The sequence below is a fragment of the Chaetodon auriga genome, chromosome 23 (genome assembly GCF_051107435.1).
Source record: "Chaetodon auriga isolate fChaAug3 chromosome 23, fChaAug3.hap1, whole genome shotgun sequence".
In the NCBI taxonomy this organism is placed as follows: domain Eukaryota; kingdom Metazoa; phylum Chordata; class Actinopteri; order Chaetodontiformes; family Chaetodontidae; genus Chaetodon; species Chaetodon auriga.
This window is the reverse complement of record NC_135096.1, coordinates 12,802,156-12,823,156: the sequence shown is the minus strand read 5'-3', so window position 1 is coordinate 12,823,156 and position 21,001 is coordinate 12,802,156. Positions and strand designations below refer to the sequence as shown.

The 21,001-nt window shown below is 44.3% G+C and overlaps 1 protein-coding gene across 1 annotated transcript; it reads right to left on the bottom strand.

Moving 5' to 3' along the window:
• Nucleotides 1–5,140: 5,140 nt before the first annotated feature.
• On the bottom strand, nt 5,141–20,978 carry LOC143315748 (N-chimaerin). The gene is made up of 15 exons (XM_076723120.1): nt 20,912–20,978; nt 20,480–20,581; nt 18,787–18,825; nt 18,649–18,704; nt 16,600–16,631; nt 16,333–16,446; nt 15,191–15,317; nt 14,673–14,834; nt 11,181–11,258; nt 10,409–10,493; nt 9,715–9,888; nt 8,976–9,053; nt 8,742–8,879; nt 8,429–8,534; nt 5,141–8,344 (listed from the first exon to the last, which is right to left on the bottom strand). Exons 2-15 carry the CDS (start codon nt 20,496–20,498, stop codon nt 8,173–8,175), a joined length of 1,380 nt encoding a protein of 459 aa, XP_076579235.1. The 5' UTR covers nt 20,499–20,581; nt 20,912–20,978; the 3' UTR covers nt 5,141–8,172.
• Nucleotides 20,979–21,001: the final 23 nt, after the last annotated feature.

Here is a 21,001-nt window from a genome sequence, read left to right as displayed (position 1 = left end):
TCCACAGAGGTTCTTTCCATAACACACAACCCTGAGCACTACTTAAAATCTCGGTTTGCCCTCTAATTTTCCTCAGATAGTCGTCTTGAGACGGCACACGTCAATGTGCCAAATTCAACCAAATTCATCCGCAGTCTATTGTGACATATTAAAGGAAACAAACGAGCAGAAAGGCTGTAGTGCTGGGAATTAAAATGAAGCGACTAAAATCTGTTATAATTCATGGCTTTGGACATTCACACACACACAACCTCAGAAACGGATGACCTCCATGTTAAATTTCAGCCTTATAGATAGAAAGCTGGAGTTGCTATAGGGTGGGCTGCTTTGTGGACCAATGAAAGGATAGATTTGGTGGGTCCAGTGACACCTCCTGCAATGTTGACAGATATGAAAAAAGTGTGATCAAAGGGGCAGGGCGAAAGTGTGGGACAGGGCAAAAGTGCAGGGGTGCACTGTCAACAGTGAAAAAAGGACTCTGCTTCGTCCGCTGATGCCTCCCACAAGTGTGTTCCAAAGCCAGATAATGAGTTACGAAAGGGGATGTGGCAAAACGGTGTGTGTATTTGAAACTCTGTGTGTTTGTGTGTGTGCGTGCTTTGATGTCTGCCGCCATGTGAGTGTCTGTCTACAGAGGTTATGCACTCATGACCAACCTTTCCACCAAGTCTGCAACCATTTGGGAGCCTTTCTCGCCTGAGGTCACTCCCATTGGCACTCTTCCTCATAAAGAATTGGCATGAACACAAACACCCGACCTCCGTGCCAAATTTCGGCCTCCAAGGGCAAACTGTGGCCAACAAAGAGGAAATTATTGTCGGCTGACTGAACGACCAACAAAGCGAGCTGGTAGCAGCTAACCGCCCCCCCCCCCCCCCAAAAAAAAAAACAAAAACTTTTAATGAGGAGAAAAACATGGAAGAAACCCCAGAAGGAGCAATAGAGGACAGATTCCTCTTCAAGGACAGACAGCTTTTCTAGTCTTACTGACCACTCAACACACACACACACACACACACACACACACACATTCATAGGAAGGCAATGCTAGCATGCAAGGTGCCACGTGATCTATGATATGTTCTTTTTGTTGAAGACAGCGAGATGTGGTTGAAAGATCCCCAATTGCTCACAAGTTGAAATTATTTTGTCCCATTCACTCATCTCAAGGTCAAGGAGGTGTTGGGATCTCGACTGTTTGGTTTTGTTATTTCCTGTTTTATTTTGGAGCCATCCCTCGTGTGTCAAAGTTGACTTTACTTCCTGAGTTTTCCCGCCCTTGTGATTGTTTGATTGCGTCCACCTGTGTGTTATCAGCTCTCCTCCCCTGTCTATTTAAGTCAGTGCGTGTCCCTTTATCTTTGTAGCGTCGCCCCTCATGTGTGGCTTTCCTGTGGTTCTTGCGAGAACTCCTAGCCTAGTCCCTGATTTCCCTGGGGTTGCTTTCTTTTCGGGGGAGAGTTTTGACCTCACCTGCCTCATCTTGCTTTTTCATTTTTTGCTATTAAAATTAATGAACAGCACCAGTTCCTCCTTTTGGTCTGCCTAATTGGGTTCACTTCCTGTTTTCACATAATCATAACAGAAGGAACTTCCATCCTCAAGTGAAATGAGCGAACATAAAGCATGGAGCATAAAGCACACACAAAAGTAATATCGCTCCAATCATCATTAAGTCTATCATTGCAAAACTGAGATTGAGATTGAGATTTGAATATTAAAATCTCCAGACATACACAAATTGAGATCATGGTTGTTCATACTGAAATGCAACATCAAGCCTTAGGCAAAAGTCAGTGACTTCATGATACTTCAAGTTCATTTGTGACTCAAACTGAAGGCACGTGAGCGAGTCTGAGGGAACCATCATGAAGAACAATGCAGAGAACGTGTTGATTATCATAACTGCACACATAAGTGAATCAGCTTGGCCTCTCAGTGTTGTATGACTGCTGTTCTGCTAGCAAGCAAAAAGAGCACCAAAGCTGAGATGATGATGAAATACAGACTGAAAAAAGTCTCCTGCATTCATTCTTTTTTGTCACTAGGGGGCAGTGGAAGGACATTTAATGATTCATGCAGCTGTAGGAAAATAAGACTTACCAGTCACATTACAGACAAAATTGAATTTTGCAGGACAAACAAGCTTGCTATCAATCTCCAACAAAGCAACAAAAAAAAAAACAAAGAAGAAGAAGAAGAAAGATCCTAAGCAATCTCACATGCCCCTTAACTGTGTACACTTCCTGGATGGAGCAAGTTTCTGCTTTGCGTCATCACAATCATTACTTTATATTAAGCAGCTCATAGACCAAAAAGTAGGCTGTTCCTACAGGCTATAGAAAGACCCAGGGAAGGTCTCATGTTCAGATCAAAAGTCACTACTGACATGTTGACTGAAAGATAAGATAGACTTTATTTATCCCACAATGGGGGAAATTTACATGTTACAGCAGCGACAAGGCAGAGTGCAAGAAGTCAGAGGACAAGAAGACAAGAAAATATTGCACAAGTGTTATATACCCTATGGTAATTTACAATATATACAATACATACACACGTAATTTAAAAATGACGATTGCACATGAAAACAGGAAAAATGTGAGATGTGATCAGTACAACTTGCATTTGAGTGGATGTTATTGTGCACTGTTCTACAGTCTGATGGCTGTGGGCAGGAATGACCTGCGGTGGCGCTCCTTCCTGCGCTGGGGATGTAAAAGTCTTGTGCTGAAGGAGCTGCTCAGGGTCCTCACAGTGTGGTGCAGGGGGTGGGAGGAGTTGTCCATGATGGATGTCAGCTTGGCTAACATCCTTCTGTCCGCCACCTCCTCGATGGAGTCCAGTGGGCAGCCCAGGACAGAGCTGGCTCTCTTAACCAGTTTGTTCAGCCTCTTCCTGTCTCTGTCCGTGCTGCCCCCTCCCCAGCACACGATGGCATAAAACACTGCAGAGGCCACCACAGTGTCATAGAAAGCCCGGAGTAGAGCCCCCCACACACCAAAGGACCTCAGTCTCCTGAGCAGGTGTAGGCGACTCTGGCCCTTCCTGTACGGGGCATCAGCATTGTAGTAGTATTATTGTAGTATTGTAAAGTTGAATGAAGTTGAGTTTTGGAGAGAAGGCCACTCACCTGTCTTGTGCGTGTGCAAAAGGTGTCGAGGACATCCTGAGCAGGTTGCTGAACGCTGAAATTTGAAAGCAGAGTACAATTCAGAGTCTGACTAAACCTTCAGTGCACTTCCCACTGTTGACCATTTGATGTCAGGCTACACACACTTTTGGATTTGGTTTGGTGACTTTGGTTTTCAGGCACCTACTGCTGATCTCATAGAGTGCAATGACAAAATGTGTGGCAAAGATAGCACTAAGATGATCTCTGGGGAATATATGGATGATTTTAGTCGACAATATTGTAACAGAACACATTATTTAACCAAACACATTTTTTTCTTACTTTACTTGGGTATTTCCAGTTCATGCTTTATATTTCCACTTCACTGCATTTCAAAGGGAAATATTACATTTATCAGATGGCAGTGGTTAAATAGTAATATTAATAATAACTTTATTTCTATCGCACTTTTTGAAGTTACAAAGTGTTTCACAAAAGCATAAATTACCAGAAAAATGAATCAATGAAAGTGTAACTGATACAGCAATAATGATTAGCAAGGTATAAATTAGAAAAAAAGAAAAAAACAAGTGAAGTGAAAACAGGAGAATGTTCAATTCAAGAGAAGGAAATTCAAGAAAAGAAAAGTGCATTTGTTAGAGATTTAAAGAAGAAACAGAACTGGTATGAAGGGGTCTCAACCTATGATAATGCCTTCCTTTGTTTTAATTTTAACTGAAGAATGTTTTAACATCAGTGAGACACGACTGTATTTTGACCAGTCGTGTTGCACCATTCAATTAAATGAAAATGAGATCTGGGAGTCATCTGCATAAAAACGGAAACTGATGTTGCACGATAGCAGATTTGACCTAGAGGTAGCATTAAATGGAGAATAACAAAGGGCCGAGGACTGAGCCTTGAGGCACTCCACTGGAGAAATAGGAAGTGGAGGATTTAAATTGTACCCAATACGCCAAGTCAGTGTTTAAGACGTTCCATTAAAATCACATGGACAATATCAAAAGTTGCAGTAAGATCTAAAAACACTAAAACAGATGTTTGTCTGCTCTGTCTCAGTGCTGTGACCCACTCTGAAACCTAACTGAAATTTATCAAAGCCTGTTGCCATGTGGTCAATAAGCTGCAAAACAAGTACTCTTTTTCCAAGACCTTAGCTTGAAAGGGAAGTTTTTATTTAAAATGAATGGATCTATTGGATGAATTTACTGGTTAAATGCTTAGTCGTAACTGATGCTAGCAGGGTGCAAGGGTTCTCAAAGCAAAGGTCAGGGAGACCTTGAGAGGGATGGATAATAGCATACCTAACATCTTGAACCTCATTAGCAAAAAAATGATAAAAACTCTTCACATTTATCAAGGAGGGTGGAGGAGGGTTTGTGGCATGGCTCATAATATCTTAGAGGCGTCTGGAGTCATGTTTCTCTTCGGCTCTAAGGTCTGAAACATAATTAGTATGTGCGATTTTAACTTAAGTTAAATTGTGTTTCACAGCAAAACTCTTGATCAAATGGATTTCGTCTTTTTATGCCTAACAGGAGCAACGTTATCTGGAATATTTACACAAGTGGAATTAAAACTGATTTAAAGCAGCTGAGCCGAGGTTCACTGAGGAGCAGAGCCAGAGGTCAGAGGAGGGCAGGGCCACCATGAGGTCCAACAGGTTCATCAGAGGTCTGGACCAGTGGATGTGTGCATGCGTGGGCGGGAGCATACACTGAATGTAAGAAATATGGTAATAATCATTTAAGATTCCCCAACAATTGACGAAATAAAGTAAAAGCTGTCTGACTTTTGTCATGAACTTCAAGTTGTCGGCACCTCTGCACAGTAACTGCTATGGTATTAAAGGCTCGAAAACGACTCATTGACACATGCAGCACATTCAAAGTCTTGATTTACACCCAACATGGAGGAGTCTGATGAAAATGTGACATTTGAGACTATTTCCATTCACAATATATCACGACTGAGACAAAAATAAATAAAAAATTCAACACAGAATAATGTGTCACTGTCATCATTTTAATTCAGCAGAGATGTTACGCCTCCAAAGCTCCTTTGCTATATCTGCATTACCCATACCTGTTCTTTTCTTTCCTTTTGTTTTTGTCTCCTAAAAAAAAAACTGGATGAGAGCATAACATTCTGGAAATCATTCCCTGTGAACATGATCCAATTGCGTTTCTTTCCAAGTGGATTTGGTAAAACCATTTAGTCTTAAATGATGTCATTTCCAGGAGCTACGGCTGCACATTGCACAATAGAGAAAATGTTCTGGATACTTTTCTGCATGTTCCCTCTGTCATCTACTGTCACAAAGCACACACAGTCTGTTTGTAGTCCAAATAGTATTGACCAATCATGTTGGACTGGGCTTTGGTTGCATGCAGGTAGACCTCAGTAGCAAAACAGGCAGAACGCATTGGCCGAAATGGAATCTTGGAACCCATCATCTGTCGTCTGATGGCGGCTTTGCTTTCTAAAACGTATCTTCATTCATATGCAGATATATGTTTAGATAGATTAGCCAAGTTTACCAGTGCGGTGACAGTTCAATCAAAGCTTAGCACCTGAGAGTTTGCACTCTCACTTGTTCCAGTTGAAGTTAAAAAAAAAAAAAAAAAAGGATTTTCGTCGTTTAATCAGCATTATAAACATTTAATGTGTGGCTTCACAGTAGAAGTGAAATATATCAGATGACACTGCAGGATTGAACGTGTGAATCACATCTTTTTCATACTCGTCAAAGCATTCTGTGGTCCCTCATGACGGATGGATGGAGGATAAAGGTGATCACTCAGATCAACTATTGATTTGCAGTGACCCTCCCCTCTCAGAGGGACACACCTTTTATGGTACATCCACTTTGATTGACACCCGACCCAGCGTGGGTGCGCTTGATTTTGACAACCCTGACTCTGTGGTCTTGACAGCCGGTGGGTCGTCACTGAGTAATCAGTGCCCCCCTGACAGAAAGGGGGCAGAAATGAATAAAAAGGGGGATTAGTGTGTGTGTGTGTGTGTGTGTGTGTGTGTGTGTGTGTGTTAGCTGAGGTGGGGGTACATGCGAAAAGGCATCCACCCTTTTCAAATGGCACTAGTTACAAAGGAAAAAACATGGCAAATACACTCCTTCATATCACAGATTGGCACCATCGTCCCACACTTCACAGTGCTTTCATCCCATCAGAGCATGGTCACCGTTCTTCACATCCAATGACAATAACTTGTACTGAAGTCAAATCTCATTTTCTCTGGAGAAAACAGATGTAAAAAGAGGAAACCCGGCCAAAAAAAGAAGTAAAAATGACCCCCAGCTGGCCTTCACATATTAATTCTCACCCTTCCACAGTCAGATGATGCGTTCACTGACGTCACATCTTTCCAGACATGCCAGTGGCGCCAATACCACTTTGATTGCAAACAGTGGTACAGAGTAATTAACCAAATGAGCTTCTTTGCTTTCATTTTTGGGAGGGGACAGGCTATTAAAATTTCAAATCACCTAACGCTGGAGCATCCCTGCTTGGAATTATCCCACTCGGTCCAATAAGGTTGAAACGATTAGCGTGTCTCGATCTGTTGAATTGCATCCAGACAAGCGATCAAGAGTATCAGTTAGTATTTTGAGCAGGACCTCTGCTCGTTAACACTGCGTAATTACAATACAGCTTTATACAAATGGCAGAGCAAAGCAAAATAGAACAGCTTCACATACAGTATTTATGTTTTCAAGTCACTCATCAGGTGGTCCTCTCTTCGCCGTCTGACCCTGGCGTGATGCATGTATGAACTGAAGGGAAATACTGCAGAAATGTTCTCTTTAAACACTCGTTTTTTTCCCAAAAAAAAAAGGTTGGATTGGCTCAGAGACAGTGAGAGGAAGATGTTTAACCATTTAATTTACAGCTCCGTCGGTTCCATTATTGTACGGAATCACATCAAACATTTCTTAAACAGAAGCTTATAATACGACATGAAAAAAGGGTGAGCGGACGTGTTTTCTCTACGTTAGCACCTAAAAAAACTACTTAGTTGTTAGTGTAAGATTTACATTCCATCTCAGCCAGAGGAACAGAAGAGGGAGCTGTAAAGTAAAGAGCTTTGAAAGAGGAATGAAAACACATTAGGTCCAAGTCACTTCAGAGGAATGAGTGTGTGTTCTGGGTGAGCGATTCACTTTTTCCATTCATTCATTCATCTCGCTGTCTACTGCTGTGAAGTCAGTGCTTCTTCTTCTTCCTCTTCTTCTCTTGAGGAAAAGTAAAGGGATACCTTGACGCCAAGGAGAGCAAAATCATTTTCATCTGACCAGAATTTGATTGATTGTGTTGTTGCATTTTCCACTGGAAACTGTTGGCGACCGCTAGGTGACACATGCTCATAAGCTTGTGGCTAGCAGTGCCATTTGGTTTCTGTGGTGAATGCTAGCAATGCTAACCCAAAGTTTTTGAAGGTCGCCGATTTTTGATTTTTGATTTTTTTTTCTTGTTGAAGAAGAATAAAAACTCGCCAAGGCATCCATTTAAGAAAGAGAAGATATGAACACGCAGATGGATCACACAGTGTTTCCCCTACACCAATCAAATAGTGTTGATGCAACGCTGCTATGAGCTTCCTCGAGAGATAATAACTGCTTATTTCTATTCAACAAAGCTGGGAAATTGTCCTTCAGAGTATTCAATGCTCCAGTAATTAATTCTTGCTCAGTAACTTTCCAAATTCTGTTTCCTCTGAGGAAGTTTCGACTCATGTTTTACGAACGTCTCGCATTTTAAAATGTAGGGAAATCACTGCATCCTTCCATCTAGTTGCCTCCACTGTTTTTTTTTTTTTTTTTTTTTAATAGTTCCTTCTTTGCAAATTCCTTCATTGTTCCTTCCATCCACTCCTCACAAAAACTGGTAGTGTACTTTTTTTTTGTCGTCTTCGTTTTCTTCTAAAAAGTCATCTTTTCACAGGAGGACGTAACACACGAGCATCTTCCCGGCCTGTCTGTCCTTCCTGTCCCCAAAGGAAGAGTAATTTCCCTCTTAGAACAACACATCTTCGTTGGTAATGAGCGTTTCCACCACGAGTCTCTGGTATCGGATGTCGTTCAGCGCCGTCATGGCGTCCAGGTCGGGGGCTCTCATCAGCGTTGGGCCGAAGACGATGCCCAGGTTCTCGCTGGACATGAGGTTCTCCTTCTCGAGCTGGGTCACTCTGGAAGCAGAGAGGACGGAAAGCACGCATTAGGCCTTCTGACCACGAGAACAACATGAATCTAGATGAGCTGTGCGTTCAGACCTTTTGAGGTGAGCCATGAGGTATCGCAGCGTCTCGCAGTGAGCTGGCGGCAGCAGCTTCAAGGCCTCGTGGAGAGACTCCAGACGTTTCTCCGTGTCTGTAACCTCTGCAACAGACAGACATGAAGTCAAAGAGTCAAGGACGAGTGTTAGAGGAGCTGAAAAAGACCAACACTTGGGTATCTTTTCTGGATTTGCAGCATATGCGGGACACACTGTCTTTGCCGCCAAGCGCCTTCAAAGCTCAGCTTGGCTTCTAAACTCATTCATTCTCGCATCTTATGTAAGAAGGTGCAGAAAGCGTGGAGACCTACTTGCAGCCTCTATGAAGCGTGGGTAGGCATCGTATGTGATGAGGGGAATAGGCAGCTCTCTGAAGTAGAGTTTGAGGGCTCCGGTGATGATGTTGATGTCCTCGTAAGCGTTTGAGGAAATATCAGCCTTCTCTCCATCTGTGGAGCGAATGAAAAAGAAAGCAAGGAAATGATGGCTTTGTGGGGACTTTACTGCTATTTGACTGATGCTGGAAGGGAAATTCTCTCTCTCACCTCTGTCAAAGGCCAGCTTGACATCTTCGATCAGCTCACTGAAGCCTGATATTCTGTACAAACCCTCGGACTGAAGACCTGAGACAGGACAGGGACAGTTGAGAGGACGCCACCGTTCAGCTGATGAATTCAGTGAACTTAAACTGTTCATTCTCTTCGTCTTACAAGACACATTTCACTGCTATTTGCTCGAATGGGCTGATGATTCTGTTGATCTACAACAATGTGTTTGTGCCAATGCAGCAGCTTAAGTCAATTCAACTGAAATAGCAGTTAAAAAACAGCCAATCTATGAACAACGAGAGGAGGAAGCAGTGAAGGGCGATTAAGGAAAAAGGGAAAAACACCACAACAGAGACAGGGTGGGGGGTGGGAGGTGGCTCGCTCTCCGGCTTCGGCCAGATTCAATCACGTCAAGTCAGGTGTCTTTATTGATTTCACGCATTAGTTTCTCTCAGGTCTTGCATCGTAGTCAATAAAACCCTGTCTCTGGCAGCTCCCTGATGGCCACTCACATCCCATGGGGCGAACATCATAGCACTCCCACTCGCACATGTGGGAGTTACTGTGTGCCATTGTGAAGACGGCCTGACACACACACACACACATCTTGCATATGCTCGCCCTGTGGGTGTTCTCTCTTTCCCTCTCTCACGGTTGCAGCCAGCAGTACTTGCAAGCTTTCTTTCCGTCAGCATTATATAATCAGTGACTCACACACACACACGTATACACTCACCTCTCGCCTCAAGTTCCTGTATGCACATGTCGACCACCATGGGCCTCTTGGTGTTGTGGGCTTTGACCAGCGTGGTGAGGTCGCAGCTGTACACCTTCTTGACGTGCCGCAGGTCCGGCTGGCAGTCGTTGGGCACGACTTTGGAGCACTGCTTGTGGACGTTCAACCCACAGTCTGGCGGAGAGAAAAGGGATTTTGATCATTTCTTCCACTCTTGATCTGAAAATGTGTGCTTTGTACTGTTTTACCATCAAACAGCAACATCAGCATAATGTAGCTTTGCCCATACAGATCTGATACTCAAAGCAGAATAACCAGACTGTAAGTTGCATTTGAACGTAGGTGTTGCAGAGGCACAGTTCATCACCCACACGCAGTCATAATCGCACTGACAGCGTGTTCTTTGGCACCCAATTGAGTCTTTTAGCATTTAAAATCCGTGATGCGCTGCAGATGAGTCAACAGCAAAAGTGAATAACTTGAAGCCAGCTGTCCCAGTTTCGAGTCACGGTTTGAGAGGGAGGGGGAGCGGCGTGTTCAACGCGGTGGAGGAGGTGAATGGGAGCCGAAATTGAATCTTTTTCGGGATATCGGTACGTGATAAATGAAAGATTACTGAAAACCAGCAAGCTTGAGGCAAGCGCGTTACACACTGATGCATGTGTGAGAAGGGATGTGTGTGTTTGTGTGTTACCTGCACACTTGACTCCCTGAGCGATGAGACCCCACATGAAGTTGGCACAGTACTCACACCAGTGGGGGCCTCTGAATGTATGAACCTGGGCGGAAAAGGGGACATTTTTTTTTTTAATAATAAATAGAAAAATGCATCAATGAAGTGCAGCAAAAAATTGCATATTTGCACACACACACACACACACACACACACACACACACACTGAGAACAAGGTGAGCAATATTCATGCAGCCAAGACTGGCTCAAGCAATACCTGAGCACCGGCAAGAATCCTTATTATAGACGAACAGGCACAGACAAAAGACCGATGGAGACACAATGGGAGTGCGAAAGGGACATTTATGGAGAAATGACAGTGAGAGCTGAGTTTTAATCTGCTCCTTTATTGCATAAATTCTCCATAATGAAATGCTAATAAGCTCCATCACATCACAGTGTGCTTTGTGTGTGTGTGTGAGCGTCGTCGTCTCCCCTGAGTTCAGCGCTCTGTGGCCATGACCTTTGTGCTCCTCACTAATGGCTACATGTAATATGGAAATCTGGAGAACTAAAGCACTAAACACAAGCTTAAAGCCTGACATGTAAATGTGAAATGTGTGTTTCTCTCTGTGTGTGTGTGTGTGTGTGTGTGTGTGTGTGTGTGTGTGTGTACTCTAACGCTCTGTGCTCTCTAAGGTGAATTTGAATAAGACCCCCTGAGCTGAATCAGCGATTCTGGCATCATCCACAAGACACACAAACAGGCTGCAGAGGCAAAGGAGCGGCTCACCTTGAAGTTGTGGACCTTCTCGTACTTGGGCGCCAAGTCGCTCTCCCTCAGGGTGGCCCGCCGCACCAGTGATGTGAGCTGTGAAAGGGCAAAAGATCTGATAGGTTGCCAGAAGGTGGAAGCAGGGGAGGTGGGTTTGGAGGGGGCTGGCGCCCGGTTGAGACGGGTTCCCGAGCCCGCGCTGGGGTCCGATGGGCTGCCGGAGACTGGCAGGGAGGGAATTGAACCGGCGCTAAACAAAGAGCTCCTCTGGCCTGTTTCCTTCTTGGTTCGCCTGCATGTTTGCTTTTTACCTCTTTTAACGACATACGACTCTCGGCTCGGCATTGTGGGACCTGTAGTAATTTAACTCACACAGGGGGTTTAAATCAAACGCTGGCTTTGAAACCAAAATTGGAATCCCATGAATAAATTCAGTCAGCCAACCAGACTGCCAAGGAATGGAAAAAAAGGAGGAAAAAATCGAATGAATAAAGAGAGGAAAAAGTAGAAAACGGCACAATAACAACACTCTCAAATCATTTCAAAGCTCCATCTGACAACAACATCCCAAACCGAGGAGCCAACGCAGGACCAATCCTGCTGTCTGAGCACCACAAAGATCAGCCAATCACATCAGCTCTGCATACTGATGCTGGCTGCATGGTGCAATTCCACTTCATAACAAAAAAAACAAAGCCAGCCAGCCAATAAAAACCCGTCCTGGGATACAGAAAATTAAAAGCTGTGACAAAAAAAAAAGAGTTAATCTTCACTTCTTGAAACGTGTGTCCAAAATCCTTCAAATCGGACTGATGCGGCAGAATGAGCATTCCTGTCTCCCGGTCTTGTGTAGGTGAACGCTCCAGCCCACATGGCTCTGTGTGTGTGTGTGTGTGTGTGTGTGTGTGTGTGTGTGTGTGTGTGTGTGTGTGTTAATCCGCTTTCCTCCACACGCTCGCCAGGCAGAACCAGCGGAGGAGGGAGGTGACAGAGGCGGAGAGAGAGAAAGAAGAGGAGGGGGAGGCTGGGCCACAGTGCAGTAATGGATGAATTTAACAGGTCGCATTGAGGGGAGAACGAGCCAATCGGAAGGCGGCGATTCTTGTTGTTCGTCACCAAATCTGCCACCTCAGTTGTCCCAGGAGAGAGGGGGAGAAAGAGAGGGGGAGAAAGAATGAAAGAGCTGAGAAAACAAGCCGGTATTTCATTCATTCGTTCTCACTTTTTGGTCCTCTTTGTTTTCCTTCTCTCTTCTTTGGTCATTTTACCTAAAACATCCATCCATTTTTCAGTTTCTCTGACTGCCCATCGTAAACAGCAGTGCCATCGCTGCTTTAGGTGTGTTGGAATTTGAGCAGAGCAGAATGTGCGTGTCCTTAGACGTCTCTGAAATCAAAACCTGGTCGTCCATTATCCTCCATCACACAAGTGACATTATATAAGAAGAGTTTAAGGCCATATTTTCACTTAGAGTGCATGTTTTTAAGGGTTCTGGTTAAGTGCCGCCTCAGGTGGGAGGATGCTTGGACTTGCTGTCTTCATTTTTGGGCCGAGCAAACAAGCGGCGGGGTTGCATTTAATCCTGTTAACTCTGCGAGAGATTAAAAGCTTCCAGATCTGTTTTTAGATATTTTACATGAAGATACTGCGAATCTTGTGTCGGGACATTCTCGAATAAATAAAACCAAATGGAATTTAGTTGAGTTTTGAACACAAAACGCCATCGTCAGGAGCAGCCACGTATTCAAATGAGTAATCCCAAGCTTATATATGCAACACAGTGAATATGTATGACTGGTCGTGGATATTTAATGCATAGGGGGTGCGGAACAAAAGAGCACGAGAGCAAAGAAAGACAAAAAAAACAACAGAAAAGGGAAAGCTGGTTCTGCTTAGCAAGCTCATATACCGCTGTGGCTATCATCTGTGCACTTTAATCTCCTAACATGCACGTTTTTAATGAGTTTATGGATTATTTTTTCCTTTGTTTTCGTGAGATTGAAGCTTCTCCGCTCACCACGACTCTCCCTGTCCCCGTCCAATGAACTCCCTCTCAAAACAAGGCAGAAGAAATTCCAAATTTAACAACTCATCAGCAGGACCGCGTCTTTATCGCCCTCACAGGGGCCGTAAGACAGCATTTAACCCACAATCAAGAGGTGAGAGAGCTGAATGAACGTATGAAATACGCATCCGTCTTCCCCACGGAGAGCCACCTCTGGTCTCAATGACACAGCCGTGCTGCTTTGTCTGCAAATCCACCCAATTATGAAAAGCACACACGTACACAGGACCACTTCAGTTACACACACACACACACACATGCGCGCACACAGACAGTGATGTATGAGGTGCAGTGGCGGTCATGCACTGCAGGTCATACAAGGCCTCAGGAGGCTCCGTCCTGGTGTAGCAGATAAACGCATTGCACACAACATTTTGTTCCAAGAATGTCGCTGGGTGTTTTAACCGGACCGTGTCACACTTACACTGTGCGTGTGCGTATGTTTGTGTATACAAGTCTGAAGGTTTTACAGCAGTTGTACGAGTGGATCTGCATCTCCTGCCTCATTCCCATTCATCCACCTGAGCAAAAAAACAAACCATCTCGCAGCTGAACGGAAACAAAAGAGCCTGAATACTTAGCAGGCGGCTTTTGGGAGATAGAAGGTTTCTGCAGGCAAACTGCTGTTATGTAATTTTACTGCAGAGCCCTTGGCTGGAGGCCATCTCTCCTCTGCACCTATCCTCCTCCTCCTTCTTTCACCATGTTCCTCAACTCTCATCCTTCCATCTTAATACTGTACACACAGCAACTTTCCTCACCTTTCCCCTCATTCTAACTCTGCAGGGTTTCTTCACAATCCATGAGGTACATGCATCTCTAATAAAAATCACAGAGAGACTGATTGCACCAAGTTATTTTGCACACTGCCCACTGCATAAATCCACTCAATTTCCACCAGCAAATGGCTGATTCCCTCCTCTGTTGAACTGAAACAGTAAATTTACAACACATCCTCCTTGTGACTTCTGGATTAAGAATCCACCCTGAAAACCAGGGTTCATCTCAATGTTGCCTCTTTTGAGATATGAATGACTAATTCCTCATCATTTCATCGTCTTATATTACATGCAAAGGAAATGCGAGAACCCCCCCAGTCAAATACACTTGATGAATGATCCCATTCGTCTCTGAATTTTAAGGGCAAATTCCAAACTGTGTCCCCCTATAGGCAATATTATCTGTGCCAACACTGCTCCGTTTCTTATTCAAAACAACCCCCAAAAAACTCCCTCAGCCTTCTGGTCTGTTTGCCAAAAACATATGTTAATTGAAGGATGCTTTTGGCCTGAGTGCACGGTGCACGGCAACTCCAGATTCCTGGCAGAGTGTGATGACTTTTTGAAGATACTGATTGGGAATGGCCTTTTCAGGGATTGCCTTAAGAAACCCTTGACAATGCACCAGCCAAAACCCAACATTAATGCACATGCACTCGTCCTCACCCTCTCCTCTGCATTCCGGTCGTCTTTGGCCGGAGCGGGTCCGTCCGGGGCCTCGGGGCTGAGCGGTAGGTGTTTTTTCAGAGTGGGCTCCTGGTTCAGGGTGGTGTAGCCCACGTGTTCATAGATGGGGTTTATGGTCATCTTGGCAATGTACTCCGCTGCCTGACAGAGGAGAAGGTGGTTTATATCAGTAATGGCAACTGCAGTGTTTCCCAATGTCCCTGGACTCAATCTCTATTTTTGGGGCTTATTTTCAAGGAATCCAGGGATTCAGATGATCAAATAAACAAGTGGTGATCAAAGGCTAATATGCGGGGCAAGCTTTTTTTAACCTGGCAAACATGGGCTGGAAGCTTCTGCAAAGCAATCATCCACAATCAGCATTTAGATTTACAGTGATTCCAACAATCCAGAGCTGATCGATGGGTCAACTTCTGCAGCCCTGTGTTGTATGGAACAAGGCAAAACAAAGAGTCCAGTTAAGATGGGAAGAGTGGAGGATGGATGGATGCACACACCTTTGTCTCAATGTAGAGTGTGATGAGGCCATCTGTGACCAGGTCGTGGATGGACTCGAACCTCTTCTCTCCGACAAAGTGCTTCCCGTCATGGTAGAGGCGGAAGTTTCTTGTCTGGTTCCCAAACCTAGAGGGAATGCAGGAGGAAGCTTTGGCATTGTCTAGCAGTGGACTGGATCCTTAAAGTCAAAACTCATAACCAAACTTGAGGCGACAGAGCTGTGACAGACAGACCCTGAACTGGGCCAACGTGTTATTTGCTCCTCGGTGGATCACAACGAAAACCACCGCGAGATACAGGAGCACCACTAGATCATTAACCCAAAATCCAACCTTTCCTTTTCTGCAAACCCAGAGCGGAACACTAGTTTATGAAGGGGGTATTTATGGAAGGTAATTAGAACCATGCGGATGGGAGAGAAACTTGTGCAGGTGGAAGAACGGCGTGACTATGAATAGAGACTAACTGACCTAAAACTGGATTCAAATTATGCCATGCGCCCATTTAAAAGTGTGACACCTACTCTGAGAAAATGAGAGGTCATATTCAAGTAAAATTGACGACTGACATATTGTAAGCTAACCAGGGTAGGGCAAAGCGGGCAACTGGGTGGTACTAACTATCCTTGGGCACTTTAGCCAATGACCACCTCACACCCTGACCCTTCCCTCAGAGGAAAGGCAGCACGTGGAGCCATGTGAGGTCAGAGCTGAGCACCTCTGAGCAGCTTATCACTCAACCTCTGCCTTTAAACCCTCACACCTCACAGCAGCGGGGGTGTGAACGCACGATCGGACACGCTCAGCATTCAGGCAGCTTCCCTCTTCTTTTCTCGTCACACAAATACGTGCAGATATAGACGAAGTGGCAGAGGTCAACCTACTACGTACAAGGTCTTCTCCAAGTGAGCCAGAGGCGAAATGTCTCTGGTTATCTTCTTTGGCTTACTTTCTGAGGACTTTTGATTGGACTCTGAGTCTGAGTTAACTTATTTCTATCTGTGGTGGATCAGTTTCTAATACATTGCACTGCAGTCCCTGGTCCAGTCCTTCAGATTCCGCATATCCACTGGCACCACTGAGCGCACATTTGCTCCTGATTGTCTGAATCTCCATTAAATCTGCGAAATGCACAAACGTACCTCAGAGCCAGTGTGTATGTGCCAGGCTGCCTCTGACTCTCTCTGATGAGGTAGCTGCCTTCGGCCTGACTTAGTAACTGGTCGGCCTCTTCTCTGGAGATCATCCCATGGTACCTGGACGTAAAAAAAAAAAAAAATCAGCAAAAGGTCGAGATTGCTTTGATTGGAAAAGCAAATTAGTTCCTCCACAAATGATGTGTTTATGTTCTAGATGAATTGAGGGAATGTGCCTGATATGAACTGCTGTTAAAGAGAAGGCTGACTTACTCTCTTCCATAGTATTTAGGTCGATTGTCCACCTGCAGGGAAAAGAAAAATATGTAGTCTGTACAACACTAACAAAGTACAGGCTGTAGGGCACTCATACAAAACTAGTTAGTAACACTTGGAGCTGCAGAGTGAAGGTAGAATTGGGATTTCCATGCAGGCTTAAACGTTTATGACCGACTTAGCAGGACAGCCGATCGCTTCTCTCAAAAACAATAAGAACACAGTGTATGAACTGCCGCCGGCTGCAAAACCACAGGCGCAGTGTGCTCTTGCTGAATATTTTCCCAGACTTTGCCACATTTTGGCGAGGGAGCGCTGGTTCCTGAGTGCGTGGGCCGCGGAGAATATTGCACGAGTCAGATATAAAGCAGCTCTCAACAAAACTGCTGCAGAGCCAATAAATCAACAAAGACCCGACGAGCGGCGCTGAATGTTAATGTGCGCGCTCTGTTGTTCAAAAGACGCAGGAAGAAGGCAAAGTCAGGGACGGGTACTCAGATGTAGATGAGCAATACTTTTGTACAACACATTTCAGCAGTAGCATCAACTAAACGTACAAATTAATGAAACATAGCTGAGATGGTCAAAGAGCCGAAAGTTGGGCGGCCCTCCCATATCAGCAACGCACATGCACTTCTGGACGCCTACCAAAGCTGCTCTGAGGCCTGTCAGTAAGCCACGCGTGGAGCGGGCAGACTAACACCCATTACTAATGCTCAACAGACATCCTTGACTGCACATTACTGGAGGGAATGAGCTGTTTGAAAAGAGAAACGTCGATTTTGCATAAACAGTGCATTCTGAATGGAATGATGAAATAAATTGGTACAGAGTGAAATGAAACGTCTACCTGGCAGAGCCTGGAGTCAAACACATGGAACAATTATGTAAACATCCTGCATTAGGCACCTGTAGCAGAGAGCTTCCCACTTAACAGCTCATCAGTTCCAAATGATTTCTGTCATTGGTGGATCACTCCAAACCACTCAGCACTCACAGTGGGAGGAAAATATCAGGTCATACTGGAGAAAGAGCTGATATTACTCAGAATTATGGACAAACTGAGACGAGAAATAACTCAGATTCATTAATGTACTGCACACACTGACAAAGAGATGCTTTACCACAAATCTTGAGCCTGGACCAATGGGTGCAATGAAGAGTGAGTTGAGCTTTTGCTTTATAAGGCCAACAAAGTCAAATAAAAATACAAATAATGGAGCTGTAATAATTAGTTGATGGAAAGAAAATGAATGGAAACTATTGTGTTAGTCAATTAATTGTCAATCTTCAGGGGAAAATGTCAAACATTTGCTGGTTCCAGCTTCTTAAATGTGAGTATTTGCTGCTTTTATTTGTTATTTATGACAGTAAATTTATTACTAAGCTTTGTAAGCTGGGGTCTTCCAGCTAAAGTCTCATTAAAGTCACCCTGACATGCCTCAAATTAAAAAGCACCAGCCATAGATAAGCGATAAGCGGGGAGGGGGGGGCTCTTCCACCCCGCCTCCCTGATTTTAACTGGGTCAGCACTGACTACCTGACCAAACCAGGGCATCAAAGCCAACAGCTGTTCATTTAGCATCCCACACATCCCAATATCCGCCCACCCCAGACACCCAAAGAGGACTGTCCTTTACAGATTAACGAACACACAAACACCAGACGCACAATCCCCCCTTTTTTAATCCCACTTGGATTCCCACAGATCTTGCTACCCCCTCCGCATACAGACACACACATCTGGTGGCTGCCTCCCCTGTGGGCAGAGGTGCCGGTTCATGGCGTCAACAGCGCACGGGATTGCTGCGATGGTCATGGTTTCATCAAGTTGACTGTGCAGCGCATTCGCTTAAAACCCGCCCTTTGTATTTACAACTATATGCAGTCTCTCTGGGAAAATTAGGCTTTTTAAAATACATCAATATTGATTTTTCTGCCAGCTCAATGATGCAGAATAGGCCATTAATGCCTTGGGTCTATACAGTTGGTTTATTTACACTAATTGCACATGGAGTAAAACTGAGTTTCTAAGTGTGTTCTCACCTCACTGGTGCAGGTGAGTCTGCGAGGGTGAGGTGCCTCCTGCTGGAGCTGGTACACTGCGGCAGAAAACACACAGCAAACCGTCAGCAAAAAGCATTTTGCCACCAGAAAGAAACACTGAAGATGCTTAATACTTACAGTAAGACTTCCACACCGGTGGCCTGTATTCATCATGATCTGAGGACAGAAAAAGTGTTTTGAACAGCTGCAAAGTTACTCAAACTTAACTTGCTTTGCTACAGTGCCCCCATGTGGACAAAACATGGTAATGATCAGGGCTTATTATATCTGCCTGTTCCACAGTATGTCTCAATTTTGATATGATACAACCAAGCAGAAAAGATCAGCACTCTCTCATGCATTTGACATCTTTCTTTCTGGAATCAATACAATAACACAGACTATTTGAGAATATTTGCACTGAATGCAACATGCTCACAGCTGGTTTAATGGATGAACCCGGAGCACTTTGGAGCACTGACTAACTGCTGTATTCCCCATTTTCCAACATGACGACACAGCAGAAGGCATTTCCAGCAGATGGCTAGGCCCGAAAACAAGGCTTACCTACTCTGTTGCAGGCCACATTTCGGCCATTGTCGCTATCAGCCAATTCATCTTCTATGGGCTTTTTCCTGCTCCAGACTTTAAAAAATCCAAATCTTCCTTACTCCCAGACAAGCTTATTTACTGTCACCCCCTCGGGCCAACCTGTCTAAAATTAATTGTAGATGATATCAGCATTAGAGCAGCCATAAACAATACTAACATTAATCTGAGAATCAGCGTGACTCTAATGCTGAGAAAAGCAACCCTTAGCCCCAAGCACTCAACTGGAGTTTGGCTGAACTCTGCAGCAGCGACTGAACATTGTCACTGAAAATCTGATGCTGCGATCACTGTGAAGTCGTTCCAGGTTCAAACTCTGTGCGGTGTGCATTTATTCAGTGACTCATTGTGGCTCACATTCAGGAAATAGACCACTTTTGAGAATGGAAATGAATATGCATTTTAAGACTCTGCTGTCCTTTGGCCCGCATCTTGCAAATTCAGGCATATGCCGTCTTCCATCATCTCTGCATGGGTAAAACTAACAGCCTGTTTCCTGTCTCTGTGTACTCTGAGTTTGCCCTACAAGCCTTATCTATTCAACACTTGGTCGTCTCAGTATCCTGTCTTCAAAATAACTCTGAATCCTCCGTGGGCAAGTGTCTCGCCCTCTTTCTCAAGGCTACAGACAGTCCCACTCACAAGAAACCAGACATAACATATAGCCTAGCTGGCAACTCAGTGTGTGCAACGAGGGTGCTGTGAGGACAGTTGTGATGAATTGGTGCTCAGGATGAGTGTTTCTATTTTTGTGAGGATTTATTCTGTTACCTCACTCCATTTCAAAGACAAATATTGTGCTCTTTTTTCAGTAAAAGTACACACTACACAGCAGAAGTCAGTCTTTTTGTTGTTATATATTAAGTAATGAATTATTATCGCTGATGCATTACAGTGTAAGCAGCACTTCAATGGTGGAATAGATCACAGTGAAGCTGATTTAATTGTTTTATACACAGTTGGATTGTTTAATCTCGAAGAAATAACACTATTTAATAAACTGTAAAAACAGTACCTAAATAACGGGACTCATAATTATGCTCCATGGCTGCTGGACAAGTTTTTTTAGTGGCCTCCCAATTTTACCAAAATACATTAGAGAGACTTGATTATAGTAAAATAAGGGTGACCACACTGCTCAGCAAAACACATACACACACACTCCATGAATACACTCAGAAAAAGGCACAAAGGCCGGTATCTGAGGCGTGATGCTGCTTACCAAAGACATTTAGGGCCATCTTGATTCTGTGATATGATGAAGATCAACAATTAAACCAGCAGATCCAAATTTCCAGCAAAACGGACCCACTCAGTTTAAACCCTGAAAGAGAACAGATACAAAGGAACGAGGTGGAAGTATTGAACCACTGACTGTGGTGAGCTGGCCTGGCTTCAGTGAAAACAGCTGACTAACGATTAACAATAAGTGATGAAGCTCAGTTATAAGAGAGCTAACGTTAGCGGATTCGGTCAGCGTTACTTTAGTTGGTGGGCTGGACCGAGGATAAAACGCGACTGGCTCATGTTTTCCCATTACGCTGAAACGAAAACATTTATTTTGTAACACAATGAACGTGCGCCGAGGACGGCGAGAAACGAAGCAACATTACACATTGGTTTATTAATCTAACGGTTCGCTAATAATACTCACATTCGCATCCATTCTACATTGTGGTCGCCATCTTGCTGAGTCACGTGAGCAGTCTCGCCCTCTCTCCAGGGTAACTATGGCAACGGACCT

Excerpts from the sequence above, each read along its gene's own strand:
- LOC143315748 (XM_076723120.1), bottom strand. Across the intron at positions 9,054-9,714 it reads ACAGGAACTTGAGGCGAGAG|GTCTTCAGTCCGAGGGTTTG; the intron begins GTGAGTGTATAC and ends GTCCTGTCTCAG. Across the intron at positions 8,880-8,975 it reads CAAGCTGGCCTTTGACAGAG|ATGGAGAGAAGGCTGATATT; the intron begins GTGAGAGAGAGA and ends TTCGCTCCACAG.